The sequence below is a fragment of the Hemiscyllium ocellatum genome, chromosome 24 (assembly GCF_020745735.1).
Source record: "Hemiscyllium ocellatum isolate sHemOce1 chromosome 24, sHemOce1.pat.X.cur, whole genome shotgun sequence".
NCBI lineage: Eukaryota > Metazoa > Chordata > Chondrichthyes > Orectolobiformes > Hemiscylliidae > Hemiscyllium > Hemiscyllium ocellatum.
The window spans coordinates 4,316,976-4,335,588 of record NC_083424.1 but is presented as its reverse complement, the minus strand read 5'-3'; the positions used below and the strand labels follow the sequence as shown (position 1 = coordinate 4,335,588).

At 45.4% G+C, this 18,613-nt stretch overlaps 1 protein-coding gene across 3 annotated transcripts; it reads right to left on the bottom strand.

The window, feature by feature from the left end:
• Positions 1-534: 534 nt before the first annotated feature.
• pus1 (pseudouridine synthase 1) lies at positions 535-17,727 on the bottom strand. 3 transcript variants are annotated; one of them, XM_060843379.1, is made up of 6 exons: positions 17,659-17,727; positions 15,256-15,482; positions 11,043-11,180; positions 8,824-8,926; positions 4,463-5,160; positions 535-1,335 (listed from the first exon to the last, which is right to left on the bottom strand). In XM_060843379.1, exons 1-6 carry the CDS (start codon positions 17,687-17,689, stop codon positions 1,285-1,287), a joined length of 1,248 nt encoding a protein of 415 aa, XP_060699362.1. In that variant the 5' UTR covers positions 17,690-17,727; the 3' UTR covers positions 535-1,284. The 3 variants fall into 3 exon arrangements, with proteins under 3 accessions (XP_060699362.1, XP_060699363.1, XP_060699360.1); XM_060843380.1 differs by lacking the exon at positions 17,659-17,727 and adding an exon at positions 17,325-17,370; XM_060843377.1 differs by lacking the exon at positions 17,659-17,727 and adding an exon at positions 16,623-16,877.
• Between the last annotated feature and the right edge of the window lie 886 nt (positions 17,728-18,613).

The window sequence follows — 18,613 nt, the reverse complement described above, 5'->3', positions numbered from 1 at the left end:
ACAAAGTATTCTCAGGACCAAAGTGATCGCCTGGATTCAATCTCATCACATCAATGGATTGGAATAGAATTTTCCAGGTTTATCCTCATATTTTGCCTCTCCCAATTTTTCATTCGGGAGGAATTCGCAAGCGATCACAAATGTATGGGACAGGATGGACCGGAGGATCTGGGAATGCTGAAGGACAATTTAAATATTCAGTAGAAAGAAAGATTAATTGATTTTTGTTGGGGAACATGAACCAAAGGAAACTTGACAAAGGCTGATAAACTATGATGAAGGGCTTATGCTCGAAACGTCGAATTCTCTGTTCCTGAGATGCTGCCTAACCTGCTGTGCTTTGACCAGCAACACATTTGCAGCTGATAAACTATGTCAAGGTACAAATTACTAATGCATCAATCAATGCGTTGGGGGCTAAATAGTTTCCTCTTCTTCGTATTTATAGAAAAAAGATGCAAATTTAAAATGGTATAATAAAGTCTCCTGAACAAAGATGAAAATGTCGGCCAGAATGAATAATTCCAGAATGCATTTTGGGTGAACTGCTTTCACTTTTATTATTTTGAAATAAACACATCAGCTTAAATGCCGCGCAGCGACACAATCCTGAAGTTCAGATACAAGAAAGCTTTGACTGTGTTCGTGTGTTGAAGCTATGATTCTCCGGTCCAATATTCTATCAATGCATGAAAGTAACATCAACATAAGACATGATTATTTGAGTAACAGTAAAGTTCGAAAGATGTCCCCTTAATTTGGCTATTCTCGCAGTCTGTTGAAACTGTCACATGAAGACTCAGGAGCAATTTTCTAAAATAATTTGATTAAAATTACAGGGGTAAAGTTTGCAGTGTTAAAATTAGGGAGCTGGAACTAACTGAATATTCCTTTCAGAATTAAATACATCAGGCCAAATGACCACCTGCACAGTATCCATTCTGTGCATCTCCTGTCCCTTAATCACCCCTGCAATGTGTAATGGATTTAAACTGGAAACAAACTCCTCCAAATATTATTGCTCCTTTAAACTGCCAACTGAGCAATAATTATAAACAAAATCAAGGGTAGAGGTATGTCTCAAAGTTAAATCATCTCAATAGAGTGAAATTTAAACAGAAAACCCAACTGGGGGCCCTTCTCGTTTTGCAAAGTAGCTTATTCAAGCGCCTCGCACAAGCACTGCAAGGAGAGATTTCCAACGACTGCTCTGCTCCCTCTGGTCTTTGCTCCCACCAGCTGGCTGTGGAACTGTTACTCGCACGTCCAAACGTTACCATCAGCTCAGTCAGAGTCACCTCCATCGCTGCCTTCATCCAAATCTTCAGTCACCTCCTGAAAGCAGAGAAGGGCAGGGAGTTTTTTTTCCCAAGTCATCACAGAAACACAAAACTCACTAGTTAGGGAAAACAGATTTATTACTAAAATCATTACAGCATAACAAATAGGAGCAGTAGCAGGCCATTCAGCCCCTCAAGCCTGGTCTACTGTTCAATAGGATCATGGCCAATTTGACATTTTCCTGCCCTTTGACCATAACCCTCGATTCTCTGACTGAACAAGAATTTATCAGCTTTAAATATAGATAAATACACTGCTCACATAGCTCTTTGTGGCAAGGAATTCCAAATACTCTCAACCCTCAGAAGAAATTCCTCCTCATTTCAGTCTTAAATCGGTGCTCCTTTATTCTGAGACTGTGCCCCCTGGTCCCTGACCCTCCCATGGAGGGGAAACAGCCCCTCAGCATTGACCCTGTCAAACCCCTTAAGAATTTAATATGTTTCAATGAGATCACCTCTCATTCTTCTAAACTCCAGTGAGTAGAGTCCTCATCTGGATCAGTGGTGCTGGAAGAGCACAGCAGTTCAGGCAGCATCCAACGAGCAGCGAAATCGACGTTTCGAGCTCATCTGTCTGTCTGATGAGCCAAGACTAATCTCTCAATACCAGGGATTATTGTCATGAACCTTCTTTGTACTGTCTCCAATGAAATAATATCTTTTCTTAAATAAATGGACCATTATGAATAATGATAAAACAAAATATTTTCAGTTTGAGATTTTACTGTGTAATTTTAAGTTATAGGTTGAATACTGAGAGGATGTTTCCCCTTATGGGCAAGACTTGAACAATTTAAAATAATGGATCTCTCATTTAAGATAGAGATGAAGAGAAAAAGAGGTCACGACCAGCATTCCCTCCAAGTTATTTTTCTTTCTGTTGGCTGTGCAAGCCTTCAAGGTCCATCTGTACCAGTGACTTTAGCAATCACTGACTTGGATCTCAGTGTGTGGAACCCTGGTACACATGCACTACTCTGTGGAACCTTCTCATCCAGGCAGCAGTAAAGGTAGAACATTGAATAGATTTTGAGATAGAGTTTGACAGATTCTTGAGAGAGTCAAATCGTATCATGGGTTTAGACAAGAACTGATATATCAAATGCTCCAGCATATTCAAAAGAATGAATGGACTACCCCGCTCCAACTCGTGTGTTTGCCCTCCCAGCACCAGTGCTTTACAATAAGGGTAGATTGCACTGCGGCAACTCAACAAGGTCATGTCAACAAACCAGAACCTCCCTCCGTCCATAACCACTGCTACCAAGAAGGGCAAGGGAAACACCATCACCTCAGTCCACAATGACCATCACAGATTGGCCATTTCTTCAGCTACTGGATGAACATCCTGCGATGTTAACACCCAACCTTGTCAGGAGTACCTTCATCACTTTGGCACACAGTGTTTCAAAACAACAACACACCATCTCCTTCTCAGAGCAGAACCTGTGGGCGAGCGGTTAATACCAGCTAATGTCCCAAAAACAAATAAGGAGATCCTAAAAGATTATAAAACCTATACTACATCAGACAAGTCAATCCTATAAAAGGTTGACTCAAGGAAAACTACCCACTTTCAACACCTGTCAAACTAAAATTAAATTTTCCAAAAGTATGTTCTTCTCTCAAGCCGAGAGAAGAACATACATTGTGCTGTTATCAGAAAAAGCTTGTGTACATATACCACTGGGAGCAATGAAGGAGAACACACTCAAGATGGTTCATGAAGGCAGCTCACACCACTTCAAGGGTAAGTAGGAATAGGCAATAAGTGTTGGCCCAGCCAGCGGTGCCAAATGAAAGAAAAAACAAAACTTTAATATTGTCCAAAAACAAGTCAGATACTGTCAGAAGATATTCACCCAAATTAGTATCATTCTTTCATCATCAGATTTTTGCCAAGCTTGTAACACATTGTCTGGTGTGAGTTTTGAAAAATTTAAGAGCAAAATAGGAAAAACCACCTTACTGTTATTCAGAGTAATTCTCATTTGCCATTCACATGGACATTGCCCAATACCAACAAGTTTACAGCAACTGGGGTTCATTTACTTGTCCTGAAGGACTGCCCTTCATTTAATTATCAGTGGCTCCATAACACAGAGAGCCCATTACCCTCAGGTACCTCCATTTTCAAATTATTTTAGGACCAGCTTCCATTAATATTAGAGAGGCAGAATATTCCAGATCCAGACAACTCCGAGCAAGAGAATTCTCATTACCCTTCTGTTCACTTTTCCAATAATGGTGATCGTCTGGGAAAAGTCGAGTATCAATTTGTTTCGACGTTGGGGGGTGGTGGAGGGTTGATCTGTACAGAACATAGACTGCACAGCAAATAACAGAAGGACAGACAGCTTTAACCATTTATATTTTTACTAGAATCAAAGTAAACAAAGCAATAGCCCATTTAAAATCAGTGCTCCGGTACCAGCATCAGATTATATTTGAGCATGTTACCACGTATATGGGGTTTGAAGGTGGAGTTAGAGATACCTATCAATCATGATGGGTAACACAGACTATTCCAGGCAAGAATATTCCTAATATCCCTGACAGCAATGTTGGTAACCAGAAATCCAATGAAACTTAGCCGACCCTGATGTAAATGTTTTATATACAGCAGTTCAAGGCAGCAGCTCACCTCCACCTTTCTCAGGGCAACCACGGACAGACAATAAATGCTGGTCCAACCAGCGCTGCCTATGCCCCATGTGTGATATAAATAAAACACTGAAGTTACACTTGAGGGGTGGTTGGTGCTGCTAAGCAGCTGTTGTCCTTGCGTTGAGTGGCTCTCAGAGCCAAGAGTCAACCACGTTTCCTTGAGTCTGGAGTCACATATGGATCAGACTGAGTAAGGATGTCAGATTGCTTTACCTAAAGGGCATTAGTGAACCACGTGAGTTTTTACACAACCCTGGGCAAATTCATAGCTACCATCACTGAGGTTAGTTTTCAATTTCAGATTTTTAATCACTGTAAATTCCATTAGCTGCTGCTGGAAAACTAGAACATGTACCCAGAGCACTAGCCTGGGCCTCTGGCTTCAATAATCCAGCAACAGTGCCAGTTTGCCACCCTTAGTGCCTGGCAGTAGGACAGATTGTAGCTATTACCTTGATGTGATTCTGATTTATCTGAACTCCTGATGCTGTGGCACTGAAATCATGGATTGGTAACGTACTCAGCCAGTTGGCCATGGACTGCTCCTCAATTTCAGTCTTGATGATGGTTGGATAGATATGATCTTCTTTAAATCCCATTATTTGGTCCTCAATGTCTTGCCACTCTAGTGCCTGGTGAACGCCATCGTTGCCAAAACGGTTGTTGTACTTCTCAAAATGGACCGTGTCCAATACAAGCCCCAGTCCGGGAGCCTTTGGGACATCAACCTTTTCCTCACCCCAGCTCCGGACCATGATGGACTCTGGGGCATAACCTCTCACTATGGCGATCACTAATCCAATCATTTTCCTAATTTGATGCATCATGAAACTTTGTCCTTTCACCTTCAGGACAGCAAATTCCATGCCTTGCCTCACAAATGGCTCTTCACAATACATTTCCATTATGTATCGCTTAGCGCTGGGGTCTCTTGGACCCTTCCCGGATGTGAAGTTGTGGAAATTGTGGGTCCCTTTGTAGCTGGCCAACAGCCTGTTGACATTGCTCAGTGTGTCACTGCTGAGACGGTACTCTATATTCTGCCTGTCGTAGTCTTTGTGGGCAAAGGAGAAGGTTGGCAGCATATAGAAATAGGTCCGTGCATCACAGGTATTCTTTGAGTTGAATCTCCCAGTTACTCTCTTCAGTCCTGGAAAAGAAAGCAGTGCATCTGCTGAGACCAATCTGCTGTCAATTTCATAGAATGCCCACAATGTGGAAACAAGCCATTCAGTCCATCAAGTCCATACTGACCCTGAAGAACATCCTCCTCAGATACACCCTATGCCAGTGCATTTCCCATGGCCAACCCACCTAGCTTGCACAGCATTTGGACTGTGGGAAGAAACCGGAGTACCTGGAGGAAACCCACTCAGATACAGGGAGAATGTCTGTGTGAAGTTTGCACAGTCACCAGAGGGTGGAATTGAACCCAGGTCCCTGGCACTGTGAGGCAGCGGTGCTAACCACTGAGCCACCATGTCACCCTGTAATTTTCATTACATTTGATTTTGAAAAACTTGGTTTGTTTGACCTCCCTGCCCACTTTTCTCCCTGGTATTAGGTTTTTCACACCAATGTTTACCACCATGGGGTGGCATGGTGGCTCAGTGGTTAGCACTGCTGCCTCACAGCAGCAGGGTCCCACGTTCGATTCCAGCCTCGGGCGACTGTCTGTGTGGAGTTTGCACATTGTGTTGGCGTGGGTTTCCTCCGAGTGCTCCGGTTTCCTCCCACAGTCCAAACGATGTGCAGGTTAGGTGAATTGGCCATGCTAAACTGCCCATCGTGTTAGGTGCATTAGTCAGAGGGAAATGGATCTAGGTAGGTTACTCTTCAGAGGGTCGGTGTGGACGTGTTGGGCCGAAGGGCCTATTTCCAGACTGTAGGGAATCTAACCTAATCTAATCCCTGCAGACTTGTACCTTCATGGCTCTGGAACGGAGGGTGACTAGTAGCCAATAGCATCCATTGTGAATTCCCCCCTGGTTGAAATTGGGAGTCTTCATTGGGACACTTACTGAGTTTGTGCAGTAGGTGAAGGGGTAAAGGGCTGTGGGTGGAAGTAGGGATTAAGTAGCATGGGGTTATAAGTGGTCAGGGGGTATGGGTAGAAGAGGTATTGGGCGATACAGGATATTTGAGGGAATACAAGATGGGTAAAAGGCATTAGGCTACATGGGTTGGCACAAGTGAAGCACAAGATGAGTCAGATGAGGGGTGCAGGGAAGGTGTGATAGCTGGAGGGATGTCTGATATTTCTAGAGGGAAGGTACCCCATGATATCCATTCCCATGGAGGTGAGGCACCCTTTGGATTGTGAAAAGGCTGTTTATGTGTAACAAGTGAAAAGTTCACTGAGGTTATAAAAGTTGTAAAATTCTATTTTCCTAACCATTCACACAGACATTGTAGTATTTGTGTTTCATGACTGATTTCCCAAATAATCAGTTTCACAATAGAGGCCCCATCAGATGAGCATTTTGATGGAGAGGTCCAACTGCTTATAAAATGGATGTGTTTGTTAACCTGAGACACTGACGACAGGAGTGTAATGTTTGCTTTCAAAAAGGATTAGAAAGATGACAACATCAATGGAAATATCTATTTTCTATCAAGGTGTCACCTGAGTTATGCCAACACTTGGTAAAAGGTGAGCTAGCATGGAGGGGCAAGGGCAAAGAGTGGTGGGTGGAGGGGAGTTGGTATTACATTGTAAGAGGGTATTAGGGCTACAAAGAGCAATGAGGATGATTTGGGGGGCATATGCAGTGTGCGGGACCATGGGAGATGGGTAGCTGAACACAGCATGCATGAAGGGATGGTGAAGGATGGATTATAGGGGCAGATGTTGACATGGATGGGGAGTCAGAGTGAGGTGTGAAAGCAAGAGGTGAGTTTTCAGTTTGAATCTTGAGTTTTAAACTTTTAACACATGCAAAAAACCCAAGGTAGAAATTTATCCTAAGTTTGAGTAGTCACCTTGGAAAGTGGTATCAGGGTCTTTGGAGGACAGTACAGAATTTCAATTTCCCTACCTGAGGAAGGAAACTGTTGCAATAAAGACTCACGGATTTAATCAATAGGACAGGAGATCACATCTATGATATATTCAGCAATCTAGGCTATCTTTCTCCAGAATTAAGCATTAGTGGAGATCTAATTGAGATGAATGCATTTTTAAAGGGTTTAACAGGCTAGAGGCAGAGATAATGTTTCCCCCAGTGGGAGGGAATGGAGACAAGAACAAAAGTGGGATTACAGTATCACAATAAAGGGGCTTATCCATGTCGGACTGTAAGGAAGAGAAATGTCATCACTTGGAGTTGGGAATTTTGAAATTCTCCATTCCAGAGAGTGCTCAATCATTGAGGAAAATCAAAGGAGAGATTGCTGATGTTTGGACATAGGGGTAGGGGTGGGGATGGGGTAAGAGAAATTAGATCTGCCGCAATCTTCATGAATGGAAAAGCAGGCTGAAGGGGCCGAGTGGCCTCCACCTTCATAGAAGTTAAAATGCAGGGTGGAAATAAAGTATCACTCGCTAAGACATTGAAGCTCATCAAATCAATGTGCTATGAGGGGAAGACTTCTCAACTGCAATGTGGTTTATTTACAAACTGGTGCTAGGGGCCATCCATCTCCACTATCTGACTCTCAATATTCAGGCAATTCCATTTTATTTATTCACTGGTACTTCGAGTACATATTTGGAGAGATATAGAGAAAGCTGTTGGTCAAATTCACTGTGTAAATGAACACAAGATCTACTATTATAAAATCAAGCTGGATATAGATAAGGTGACGGACAGGTGTCTTTTACCTACCTGGGGAGATTTCAAGATTACGCCGCATATTTTAAGGTGAGAGATGAAAGATTTTAGAAAACATATGAGCAACTTTTTTTTTAAACACACATAGCGGTTCATGGGTGGAATGAACTTCCAGAGAAAGTGGTGAATCCCAGTACAATTACATTGTTTAAAAGATGTTTAGATAAGTACATGAATAAGAAATGTTTGGAGGAATATGGACCAAGTGCAGGCAGGTGGGATTAGTTTAGTTTGGGAATATGGGTGGCACAGACTGACTGGACTGAAGGGTCTGATTTTGTGTTGTATGGCTCTATCAGTAACTTGAGATTTGGAACTGACTGGATTGTGCTATGGAAAGTCAGCACAGGCTCAACAGGCCAAATGGCCTCCTCCTTTACTTATGCAAATGATCAGAAGTAGAGGCACAAGCTTTTTTTTGTAGTCTTGTAGTTCACATGACACAACAAGGCTCCTCCAACATCACCTCCTAAAACATGCAAGCTCCTCCACCACCAGAACGACGAGGAGCAGTAGATACATGGGAACACCACCCCCTGCAAATTCCCCTCTGAGCCAGTCACCATCCTGACTTGGAAATATATTGCCGTTCCTTCAGTGTCACTGGATAAAATCCTGGAATTCCCTCCCTAAGGGACATTGTGGGTCTGCCTACACCACATGAACTGCAGCAGTTCAAGGCAGCAGCTCACCCCCACCTTCTCAATGTGATGCCCACACCCTCATGAATGAAAATGAAAAGAACCTCCAAGGTCCATGGAGTCAGAGAAAACTTGGGTCACCAGAGCGAGAGGTGTGAACAATGCTGGGAAGCTACAAATCAATTCATACCAAATTAACATATCTCCCACTTCATTTTCAAACAACTGCCTTTCACATTTAACGTCTGCCCACATATTTCCTGTCTCAGACTGGTATATCATTTTTATAAATTAACTCCTACACCAAATTGTCAAATAAACGCAAATTAAAAGCCATACCTAGTATTTTAATGCCTGCTGGTAGCTGAGCATTGACCTTATCCAACAGGTCATCAATGAGCCAGAGTTTCAGAGAGACTATTTGACCAGCAGCAGAAACACCCTGGAAATTAGCAAAATACGATGTCAACAAACTCCACATTATAAACTTTAATCCAAACTGACAATGGGTAAACTGGGGATGGTGTGTAATTTTAGCTTTTCACTGCATTGACATCAGCTGACAGCAACACGGAGCAGGACATTCTACTTTATCCCACAGAATTCCCACCCAGAGATTTAGTTACAATTTTCTCCTGTATTTCTAATGCAATGCATTTAAAATATCTAAATTACAGACTATGCAGTCTGCCCTTGCAGAATAACTGTAAAATGCAAAGGATTTGAGGTAAGGTGGGAATGGTCATGAAGTCAAACTCAGACACTTGCTTCAGAGAAAAGGGGTTTGTACAGAAGAGCTAACCTGAGTCATTACTGCTCATTTCTTTGTGGTCTTTTACAGAGCAGGGTTAATTGTACAGGTCAAGGTTAAGTGTATTCAGGAAGGGATCACTCACTGGATATTCACCTGACTACCTTAACTGGTACTCATGATGATCCGAATGGATTTCGTCCAATGGTCTTAAGAAGAGGTTGCTAATGAGGTAGCCAATGTGCTGCTGTTAATTTTCCAAAATTTGCTAGATTTTGCAAAGATAACATCAGATTGGAAGGTAGCAAATATAAACCCTCTACACCAGAAGGGATGGAGATAGAAACAAGAAATTAGGGCAGCACGGTGACTCAGAGGTTAGCACTGCTGCCTCATGGCGTCAGAGCCCTGGCTCGATTCCACCCTTGGGTGAACGTCAGTTCCCCCCTATATCTGCATGGGTTTTTTTTCCAGGATCTTCGGGTTCCTCCTGCAGTCCAAAGACTTTCAGGTTAGGGTGGATTCGCCATGCCCATCGTGTTCAGGGATGTGTAGGCTAGGTGCATTAATCAGGGGTAAATGTAGAGTAATAGGGCAAGGGGAATGGGTCTGGGTGGATCAGCGTAGACTTGTTGGGCCAAATGGCCTGTTTCCACACTGCAGGGTTTCTATGAATCAGCCAGTTATCTTGATGCCTATTGGTCATGCCGAAGGTGTTGGAACCATCACGGCAAGTTCCTTAGCCTTTGTCCTGCTGTTGAAGCCACTATGTTTATACAGTTAGCCCAGCTGAGTTTCTGCTTCATGGTAACCCCCCAGGATGTTGATAGTGGGAGGAACTCTGTCATTAACACCACTGAAATGTCAAGGGATGATGATTAGATTGCCCCTTGTTGAATATGGCCATTGCCTAGCACTGGTATCATGTGAATGTTACTTGCCATTTATCAGCCCAAACCTGAATTTTGTCCTGATGTTGCTGCATATGGACACAGTCTGCATCAATATCTTAAAAGCTAACTGTGTGAACATCCCCACTTCTGACCTTCTGATGGAGGGAAGGTCATTGATGAAGCAGCTGAAGATGGTTGGGCCTAGGACACTACCCTAAGGGACACCTGCAGAGATGTCCTGGAGCGGAGATGACTGACCTCCAACAACCACAACCATCTTCCTATGTGCCAGGTATGACTCCAACCAGCAGGGAGCGCTTCCCAAGATTCCACTGACTCGTTTTGCTAAAGCTCCTTAACGCCATAGACGGCCAAATGCTGCCAGCTGTCTTATAAGGAAAGGTTGGACGGAGTTGCTACCAATGCAGTTTAAATGATACGATTAAAATGTATAAAATCCTGAAACGTCCTGACAAGGTGGGTGTGGAATGTTTCTGCTTGTGCCTCTGCTGGTTCAGAACTAGATGACGCTTTTTCAAAATAAAGCTTTCTCAAAAGCTGCAGTTTCCCAGTTATGGCACCATACTTGTGGATAGTTTTAGCATTTTCTCCAAATGTACTTTCTGCGTTTTCTTGGAAAAAATAGTACATAGTTCAGATCTGCTCACAGCACTCAGTGCAGTCTGGTCAGGCTCCTATAATTAACGGTTAAAAGGTGAATAATTAACAATGCAGAGATGGTGAAATGTACTCAAGTGTGAATGAGACTGTCTACTCAAACATTCCACTAACAATTACAACACATCTCAGTTAAAAGATGTTCTGTTACACAGCAGTAATGATCAATTTAACTGGAAAACATGCTGAGTAAACAAAAGCTGTTTCGGTACTTCAAGAAAAAGTACAAATGGTACCTTGTCTGTCCGTGCACATCTCTGGAAGGACATCTTCCTCATATCATCACCGTGGTTCTCTGGGATACATTTGGCCCTTACAAGTGCCTTCACCAACTCATCCTCAATCGTTTTAAACTGGGATGATCCAACATTTCTCTTTTTAAGAGAATTGCAGAAAACAGTTATTTGTTAACAACACAGAATAATGAGCCAGTTATTATTCCACATTTTTATGGTGATTACATTCATACAACAAAGAAAAGGTGCGCTAAAAAAAAGGCCATTCAGCCCAGATCTGTAGTGGTCATATTCTAACTGACTTATTTCAATTCTGCACACCCAGGCTGATCCTTAATACTCCTCCAACTTTCTATTTAAGACAGCGACTTCTCTCCATGCCCCTTGCACCAGCTTCCCTTATCATTTAATCTCTTGCCCTCCACAGATCTTGTTTTGCTCTTTCCACCTCACCAGTAGCAACCCCACCATGATCTCCTCCAACCCCTACTCTGTCCACCCCCAGTCCCCAAATCCACATCCCCATTCCCTCTACCCCATGACCCCATCACCACCCTCCCCAACCAAATCCACAATCCTCTCACCCAAAGCCCATCACCCAAAATCATCCCTTGCTTAAAATTTGTTATATCTTCAAGATCTTCTGTTCTGTTGATGGATCATCAACCTGAAGTGTTATTTCGGTTTTCTCCCCAAGGTTATTGCCTGACCAGCTGAATAGTTCTAACATTCTGACAAACAGGAACAGGAGCATGCTATACAACTTGCCCCACTATTCACAATGATCGCAGCTAATCTTTGACATCAACATCACTTCCCACTTGCTCCCTGTGTCTCTCAATTCCTTTCAGTTCCATCTATTCCATCCTTGAATGTAACTAAGCTATGCACACCTACAGCAACCTAGGAAAAGGATTCCAAAGGATCACAATCTTTCAAGTGAAGAATGTTTTCCTATCTTGATCCTAAATGGCTGACTCTTCATGAGAATGTGGCCCACTGCTCCAGTCACTTCAGTCAGAGGAAATCAACCAGTAGACATCTAGTCTGGATGGGATTTCCCAAAGCCTGGCCATCATCGACAAGGCACAAGTCAGTACTCCCCACTTGCCTGGATGGGTGCAGCTCCAACAACATTCAATAAGCTCAATGCCACCCAAGACAGAGCAGCCCCCATCCACAAGCATTCACTCCCTCCATCCCTGACGCTCGGGAACAGCAGTGTGTAATCTACAAGATGCACTTCAGAAATTCATCAAGGTTCCTCAGGCAGCACCTTCCAAACCCACAAAGATCAAGGGCATCAGACACATGAGAACACCATCCTCTGCAAATGTCCCTCCAAGCCATTTGCTACCCTGACTCGGAAATCTATCGCCGTTGCTTCACTAGGTCAAAATCTTTCAATTCTCTAAGGGCATTGTGAACTTACCCAAACCAAATGAACTGCAACAGTTCAATGGGACAACTTACCATCACCTTCTCAAGGGCAAATAGGAACAGGCAATTAATGCTGGCAAAACTCATATCGCTTGAATGAATTTTTTAAAAAGCTTGTCAAGTCCTCTAAAAACATTCCATGTTTCAAACAGCTCTCATTTGTGCCAGGTGTAGGCCAAGTCTCTGTTGGGTAGTATTTTGGGTAAGATTGATCACCTTTTCTTATTTTAGACTATTAACGCAGAACAGCAAGAAACAAACAAGAGGGCTCTTTCCAATGGACCAAAATGAACTGGAACCAATGACAGACAGGAAACACAGTAATGGAGCATCGTGGAAATGTTTCAGATGCAGAGTCAGTACATTCCAACACTGGAGACAGTAAAGAGAACCAAACAATGGTCCCTGGATGATGAAGGAGATAGAAAATATCACATAATAAAAGAGAAGTGTGTGCACCATATATCGGGAGAATTCTTCAATCAAGAACCATAGGTTGAGAGAGAAAATGAAGAGGAAAGTAAGAGGGCAGAGAGAAAATATGACAGGAAAACAGCATTTAGCCTAACAGGGAATTTAAAAACCAGTTTCCTGTGTATAAATAGGAAGCAAGTAATAGGAGGTTGTGTACTTCCTTCATTCATGGGTTCTGGGTGTTGCAGGAGAAGGTGAGGACTGGAGATGCTGGAGATCAGAGCTGAAAATGTGTTGCTGAAAAAACACAGCAGGTCTGGCAGCATCCAAGGAGCAGGAGAGTCGACGTTTCGGGCATGAGCCCTTCTTCTGGGTGTTGCAGGCTAGGTCAGCATTTATTTCCTATCCCTAGTTGCCCAGAGGGCAGTTAAGAGCCAACCACATTGCAATGGGTGTAGAGTCATATGCAGGTCAAACCAGGTAAGGATGGCAGTTTCCTACCTTGAAGGACATTAGTGAATCAAAGATTTTTACAACACTTGACAACGGTTGCACGTTCACCATTAAGTTAGCTTTTTATTCCAGAATTTTAAAATTGAATTCACATTTCTCCATTTGCCAAGGTGGGAGTTGAACCCATGCTGCCAGAACATTAGCCTGGTGTTCTGAATGACTAATCCAGTGACTTTATCACTACAACACCACCTGCCCTGAACAACTCCCATTCGCGACAATAAGAGTGCCTCCATATTCTTAAAATTGACTGTTTCAAGAACACATTTGACAAAAGTATCGCAGAAAAGGCTAGTTAACAATATTGCAGTCGATTGCTCAATATGGACTTGGATTTTAAAAAGTTCAAAACAACAGGAAATAAAAAGCTGTGGAGAATGGTTATTTTTCAGACTGGAGGATTCCTAGACAGTGGTGCTCCCAAAAGGTCAGTGCTGGGACCAGTGCTTTTTGACTGACATAAGCTATTTGAGTATATTAAAGTTATGCACAGAGTAAAATTTCAAAACTTGTGAAAGCTACCAAACTTGGAGGAGTGATAAACAGAGAGGACATTACCAATCAACTACAACAGGACAGCAGCAGGCTGGCAAAATGTGACAAATGGGGAGACGACGTGAGGGAGACCGAACAGGCAATAGAGATGTAGCAGCCTGGTTCTAAACAGTGCTCAGGAACCCAGGCACAGACTTGTATTAATTCTGAAGGTGACAAGACAAGAGAACAAGTCACAAAGCAAATGGGATCTCGGGTTTCTTAAATAGAGGGACTGAATACACAACTATTGAGTTTATGGTGAGCCTTTCTCAAATTCTGTAATTCACAACTACAGTACTGCACCTGGCTCTGGCCTTAGGAAGGCCAAGAGGGTCTTGGAGAGAGATCGACCCAAATGATTGAAGGGATGAGGGGCTTTACTGACAGGGATAGATTGAGGAGGCTGGAGAATTTTATCTTGGAAATACTGAGGCTGAGAGGCAATTTGATTTAGATATACAAGCTTAGATAAGATAGACAAAACAAAGATGTTCCCGTTAGTTGATAGTATAAAGACTAAGGGACACAGTTATAATTTAAACTGGTGTAGGGAATACAGAGAAACATGCTGTTAACGGGACAATGGAATAGGAAACAATGAATACTTTCAGGTGGACACTTGCATAAAACAAACTCGCAAAACTACAGGGATGAAGAGGGGAAATGGGACTGAGCAGACCGGACTGCTCTACAATGAGAAGTATGGATCTACTGCAGCAAGGTCTTGAATGAGTATCTCTACATATTCACTATTTCTGTTTCAGAGGAAGGCCAAGGTAGGGGGAAACGGAGTGCCCACAGTCCCACAGGATGAAAGTTGAGTTCTCGCAAAAAACTAAAGAAATCTAGTAATTAACGACAGGTACCAGACACAACCCCATGAGAAGTTCAGCTCGCTGCTGCTGTGTGGCGGGACTTACAGCTGACACTCCATCAACAACACACAGCCAATTCTGAACACGTATTGAACTGGAAAAGCAACCTGGTAAATTTCTACAAGCAGCATCTCTCCAGATTATAGCACCGATCCACACGCAGATTATAACAAAATTATTTAAGGACTGTGCTTCATCAGCGATTCTTCAACTAACTTCAGAGAGACAAATCGGATAGGAGGTCATTCATCCATCAAGACAATGCCAGTTCTTAGAAAGAACTCACTTAATCCTGCTCTTTTCCATAAATGTTTTCCCTTCAAATATTTATCCTCTACCCTTCAGACACTGTATACGGGGAATGGGGGAGGTGGGTAGGGAATGGGGGGGGGGTGTGGTGGCGGGTTTACACACTGTATATTGGGGGTGGGTACCTGCATGCCATGGTAGCCTTTCCCAGAGTAGGCCAGCAGCAGCACCACCTTCCTCTTGGGGGGCTTCTTGTTCACTTCTCCCTCGGGATCCTCCTTTAGCCTCTTCCCAGCGTCAGGCCTCTCCCCGGCCGATAGCTTCCGTTTCCCCAGCTCCTGCTCACCGCAAATCGGCTCCTCCCTGCAGCCCCCACCCGCTGGAGCTGCCATGGCCATGCCCAGCACCCACTCTGTTACAGATACACAGGGAGGAAGAGAGAGAGGGTCAGTGTTACTCACACACACACACAGGGGGAGAGAGGGTCAGTGTTACTCACACACACACACACACAGGGGAGAGAGAGGGTCAGTGTTACTCACACACACACGGGGGGAGAGAGAGGCTCAGTGTTACTCACACACACACAGGGGGAGAGAGGGTCAGTGTTACTCACACACACACACACAGGGGGAGAGAGAGGGTCAGTGTTACTGACACACACACACAGGGGAGAGAGAGGGTCAGTGTTACTGACACACACACACGGGGGAGAGAGAGGGTCAGTGTTACTGACACACACACGGGGGGAGAGAGAGGGTCAGTGTTACTGACACACACACACACACGGGGGAGAGAGAGGGTCAGTGTTACTGACACACACACAGGGGGAGAGAGAGGGTCAGTGTTACTCACACACACAGGGGAGAGAGAGGGTCAGTGTTATTCACACACACACAGGGGGAGAGAGAGGGTCAGTGTTACTGACACACACACGGGGGGAGAGAGAGGGTCAGTGTTACTGACACACACACAGGGGGAGAGAGGGTCAGTGTTACTGACACACACAGGGGGAGAGAGAGGGTCAGTGTTACTCACACACACACAGGGGGAGAGAGAGGGTCAGTGTTACTGACACACACACACGGGGGGAGAGAGAGGGTCAGTGTTACTGACACACACACGGGGGAGAGAGAGGGTCAGTGTTACTGACACACACACACGGGGGGAGAGAGAGGGTCAGTGTTACTGACACACACACACACACGGGGGAGAGAGAGGGTCAGTGTTACTGACACACACACAGGGGGAGAGAGAGGGTCAGTGTTACTCACACACACACAGGGGGAGAGAGAGGGTCAGTGTTACTCACACACACACGGGGGAGAGAGAGGGTCAGTGTTACTCACACACACACAGGGGGAGAGAGAGGGTCAGTGTTACACAGTGTCGTGGGGGTGGGGGAGACACGGGGGGGTGTGGGGTTGGGGGGTGGGGTGAGGTACAGAGACTGTGGGGGGAGGGGGCACTTACGGCCCCGAGCTCAGGTACCGTCCCTCCCGAGGATACAGCAATGCACAGCCCGCCCGCGGCTCCGTGTCCCCACACTCACCTCCCGCAGGCCCAGGCCCAGCTCCGGGACCGGCTACAGGCCCAACTCCAGCCCCAGGCCCCGCCCGGGCCCGGGCCCGGGCCCCGCGCCCTCCCGCTCCCGGAAACAGCGGAGCCAGAGCCGGCCAGAGCCGCCGCAGCATCGGCCGGTTCACACTCACTCACACTCACCCGGCTCACACTCACTCCCGGCTCACACTCACTCACACTCACCCGGCTCACACTCACTCCCGGCTCACACTCACTCACACCCGCCTCACACTCACCCCCGCCTCACACTCACTCACCCCCGCCTCACACTCACTCCTGCCTCACACTCACTCACCCCCGCCTCACACTCACTCACCCCCGCCTCACACTCACTCACCCCCGCCTCACACTCACTCACCCCCGCCTCACACTCACTCACTCCCGCCTCACACTCACTCACCCCCGGTTCACACTCACTCACTCCCGCCTCACACTCACTCACCCCCGCCTCACACTCACTCACTCCCGCACGTGGGGCAGCTCACATGAGGTGAACTCACTGTGGAATGGAGTAACTCCTGCACACACTCACACTCAGTCTCACACTCACACACACTCAGTCTCACACTCAGTGAGTCTCCCCCAGCAGCTGTGGTGCCTGCACTCACACCAGGTGTAACCCCCCCCCGGGTCCGTGCTCAGAGCCCACACACACTGCCCCGTGAAGCAGCACCTCAGTCACTCTGCTCCTCCACACCCGGGGACACACCAACAGCAGCCTGGCTGACTGCTCTGAGAACACCCACACTCTACCTGCAGCAATGACCCTCAGGTCCCAGTTACCTCTCCCACCCTGTTCCCCTGGCCAACATCTCTGTCCCAGGCTCACTCCAGTGAAGCTCAGCGCTAACTGCAACAACAGCACCTCATTTTCCACTTGGGAACTCTGCAGCCCCCTGAACTCAATATCAAGTTCAATAACCCTTCAGAGAACACCTCTGGGACGCCCGGACCAACCAACCCAACCACCCCATGGCTCAACACTTTAACTCTCCCTCCCACTCCACCGAGGACATGCAGGTCCTTGGACTCCTCCATCGCCAGAACATAACAACACGACGGCTGGAGGAGGAGCGCCTCATCTTCCGCCTGGGAACCCTCCAAAACCACAAGGGATGAATTCAGATTTCTCCAGTTTCCTCATTTCCCCTCCCCCCTTGTCTCAGTCGGTTCCCTCAACTCAGCACCGCCCTCCTAACCTGCAATCTCCTTACTGACCTCTCCGCCCCCACCCCACTCCGGCCTATCACCCTCACCTTGACCTCCTTCCACCTATCAAATCTCCATCGCCCCTACCTTTTATCTTAGCCTGCTGGACACACTCTCCTCATTCCTGATGAAGGGCTTATGTCCGAAATGTCAAATTTCCTGTTCCTTGGATGCTGCCTGACCTGTTGTGCTTTAACCAGCAACACATTTTCAACTGTGATCTCCAGCATCTGCAGACCTCATTTTTTACTCAATAACTTTAAAGCCTGATTCCATTCGCCATGTTTTTTACCCACCTTCACACCCGGTCCTGTCATGATGTGGATTACTTTAAACACAGCCTACTCATTTGCTGCTACCCTCAATTCTCATTATCACTTGTTCAGCTATGTCTTCTGTCCTGTCTTATTACCAATATTCTTATCGTTTATTTACCCTTTTCATCTCTTTGTCTCCACCTACCCACTCACCTCTTCCCAAAACCCCAGCCCCATCTTCAACATAAATACCATCACTTCCAAACTACTAGCTATTCTGATAGATTCACCGGACCTGAAATGTTAACTCTGCTTTCTCCCCAAGATGCTGCCAAACCTGCTGAGTTGTCCCAGCAATTTCTGTTTTTGACTTGGTGAGAAATTTACCCTCACATGGAGTAAGATGCTCACCCAGAGGGTAGTTCATACTCACTCACATGGAGTTACTCGCACTGAGAAATACACACTCACATGGAGCAATTCACATGCAACAACA

Bases quoted from the DNA above. Each gene is read 5' to 3' on its own strand.
- pus1 (XM_060843377.1), bottom strand. From the start codon at position 16,764: ATGCTGCGGCGGCTCTGGCCGGCTCTGGCTCCGCTGTTTCCGGGAGCG. The intron at 8,927-11,042 runs GTACCATTTGTA...GCTAATTTCCAG, and splicing joins GATGTGCACGGACAGACAAG to GGTGTTTCTGCTGCTGGTCA. The intron at 1,336-4,462 runs GTAATAGCTACA...CTCTGCTTTCAG, and splicing joins TAAATCAGAATCACATCAAG to GAGGTGACTGAAGATTTGGA.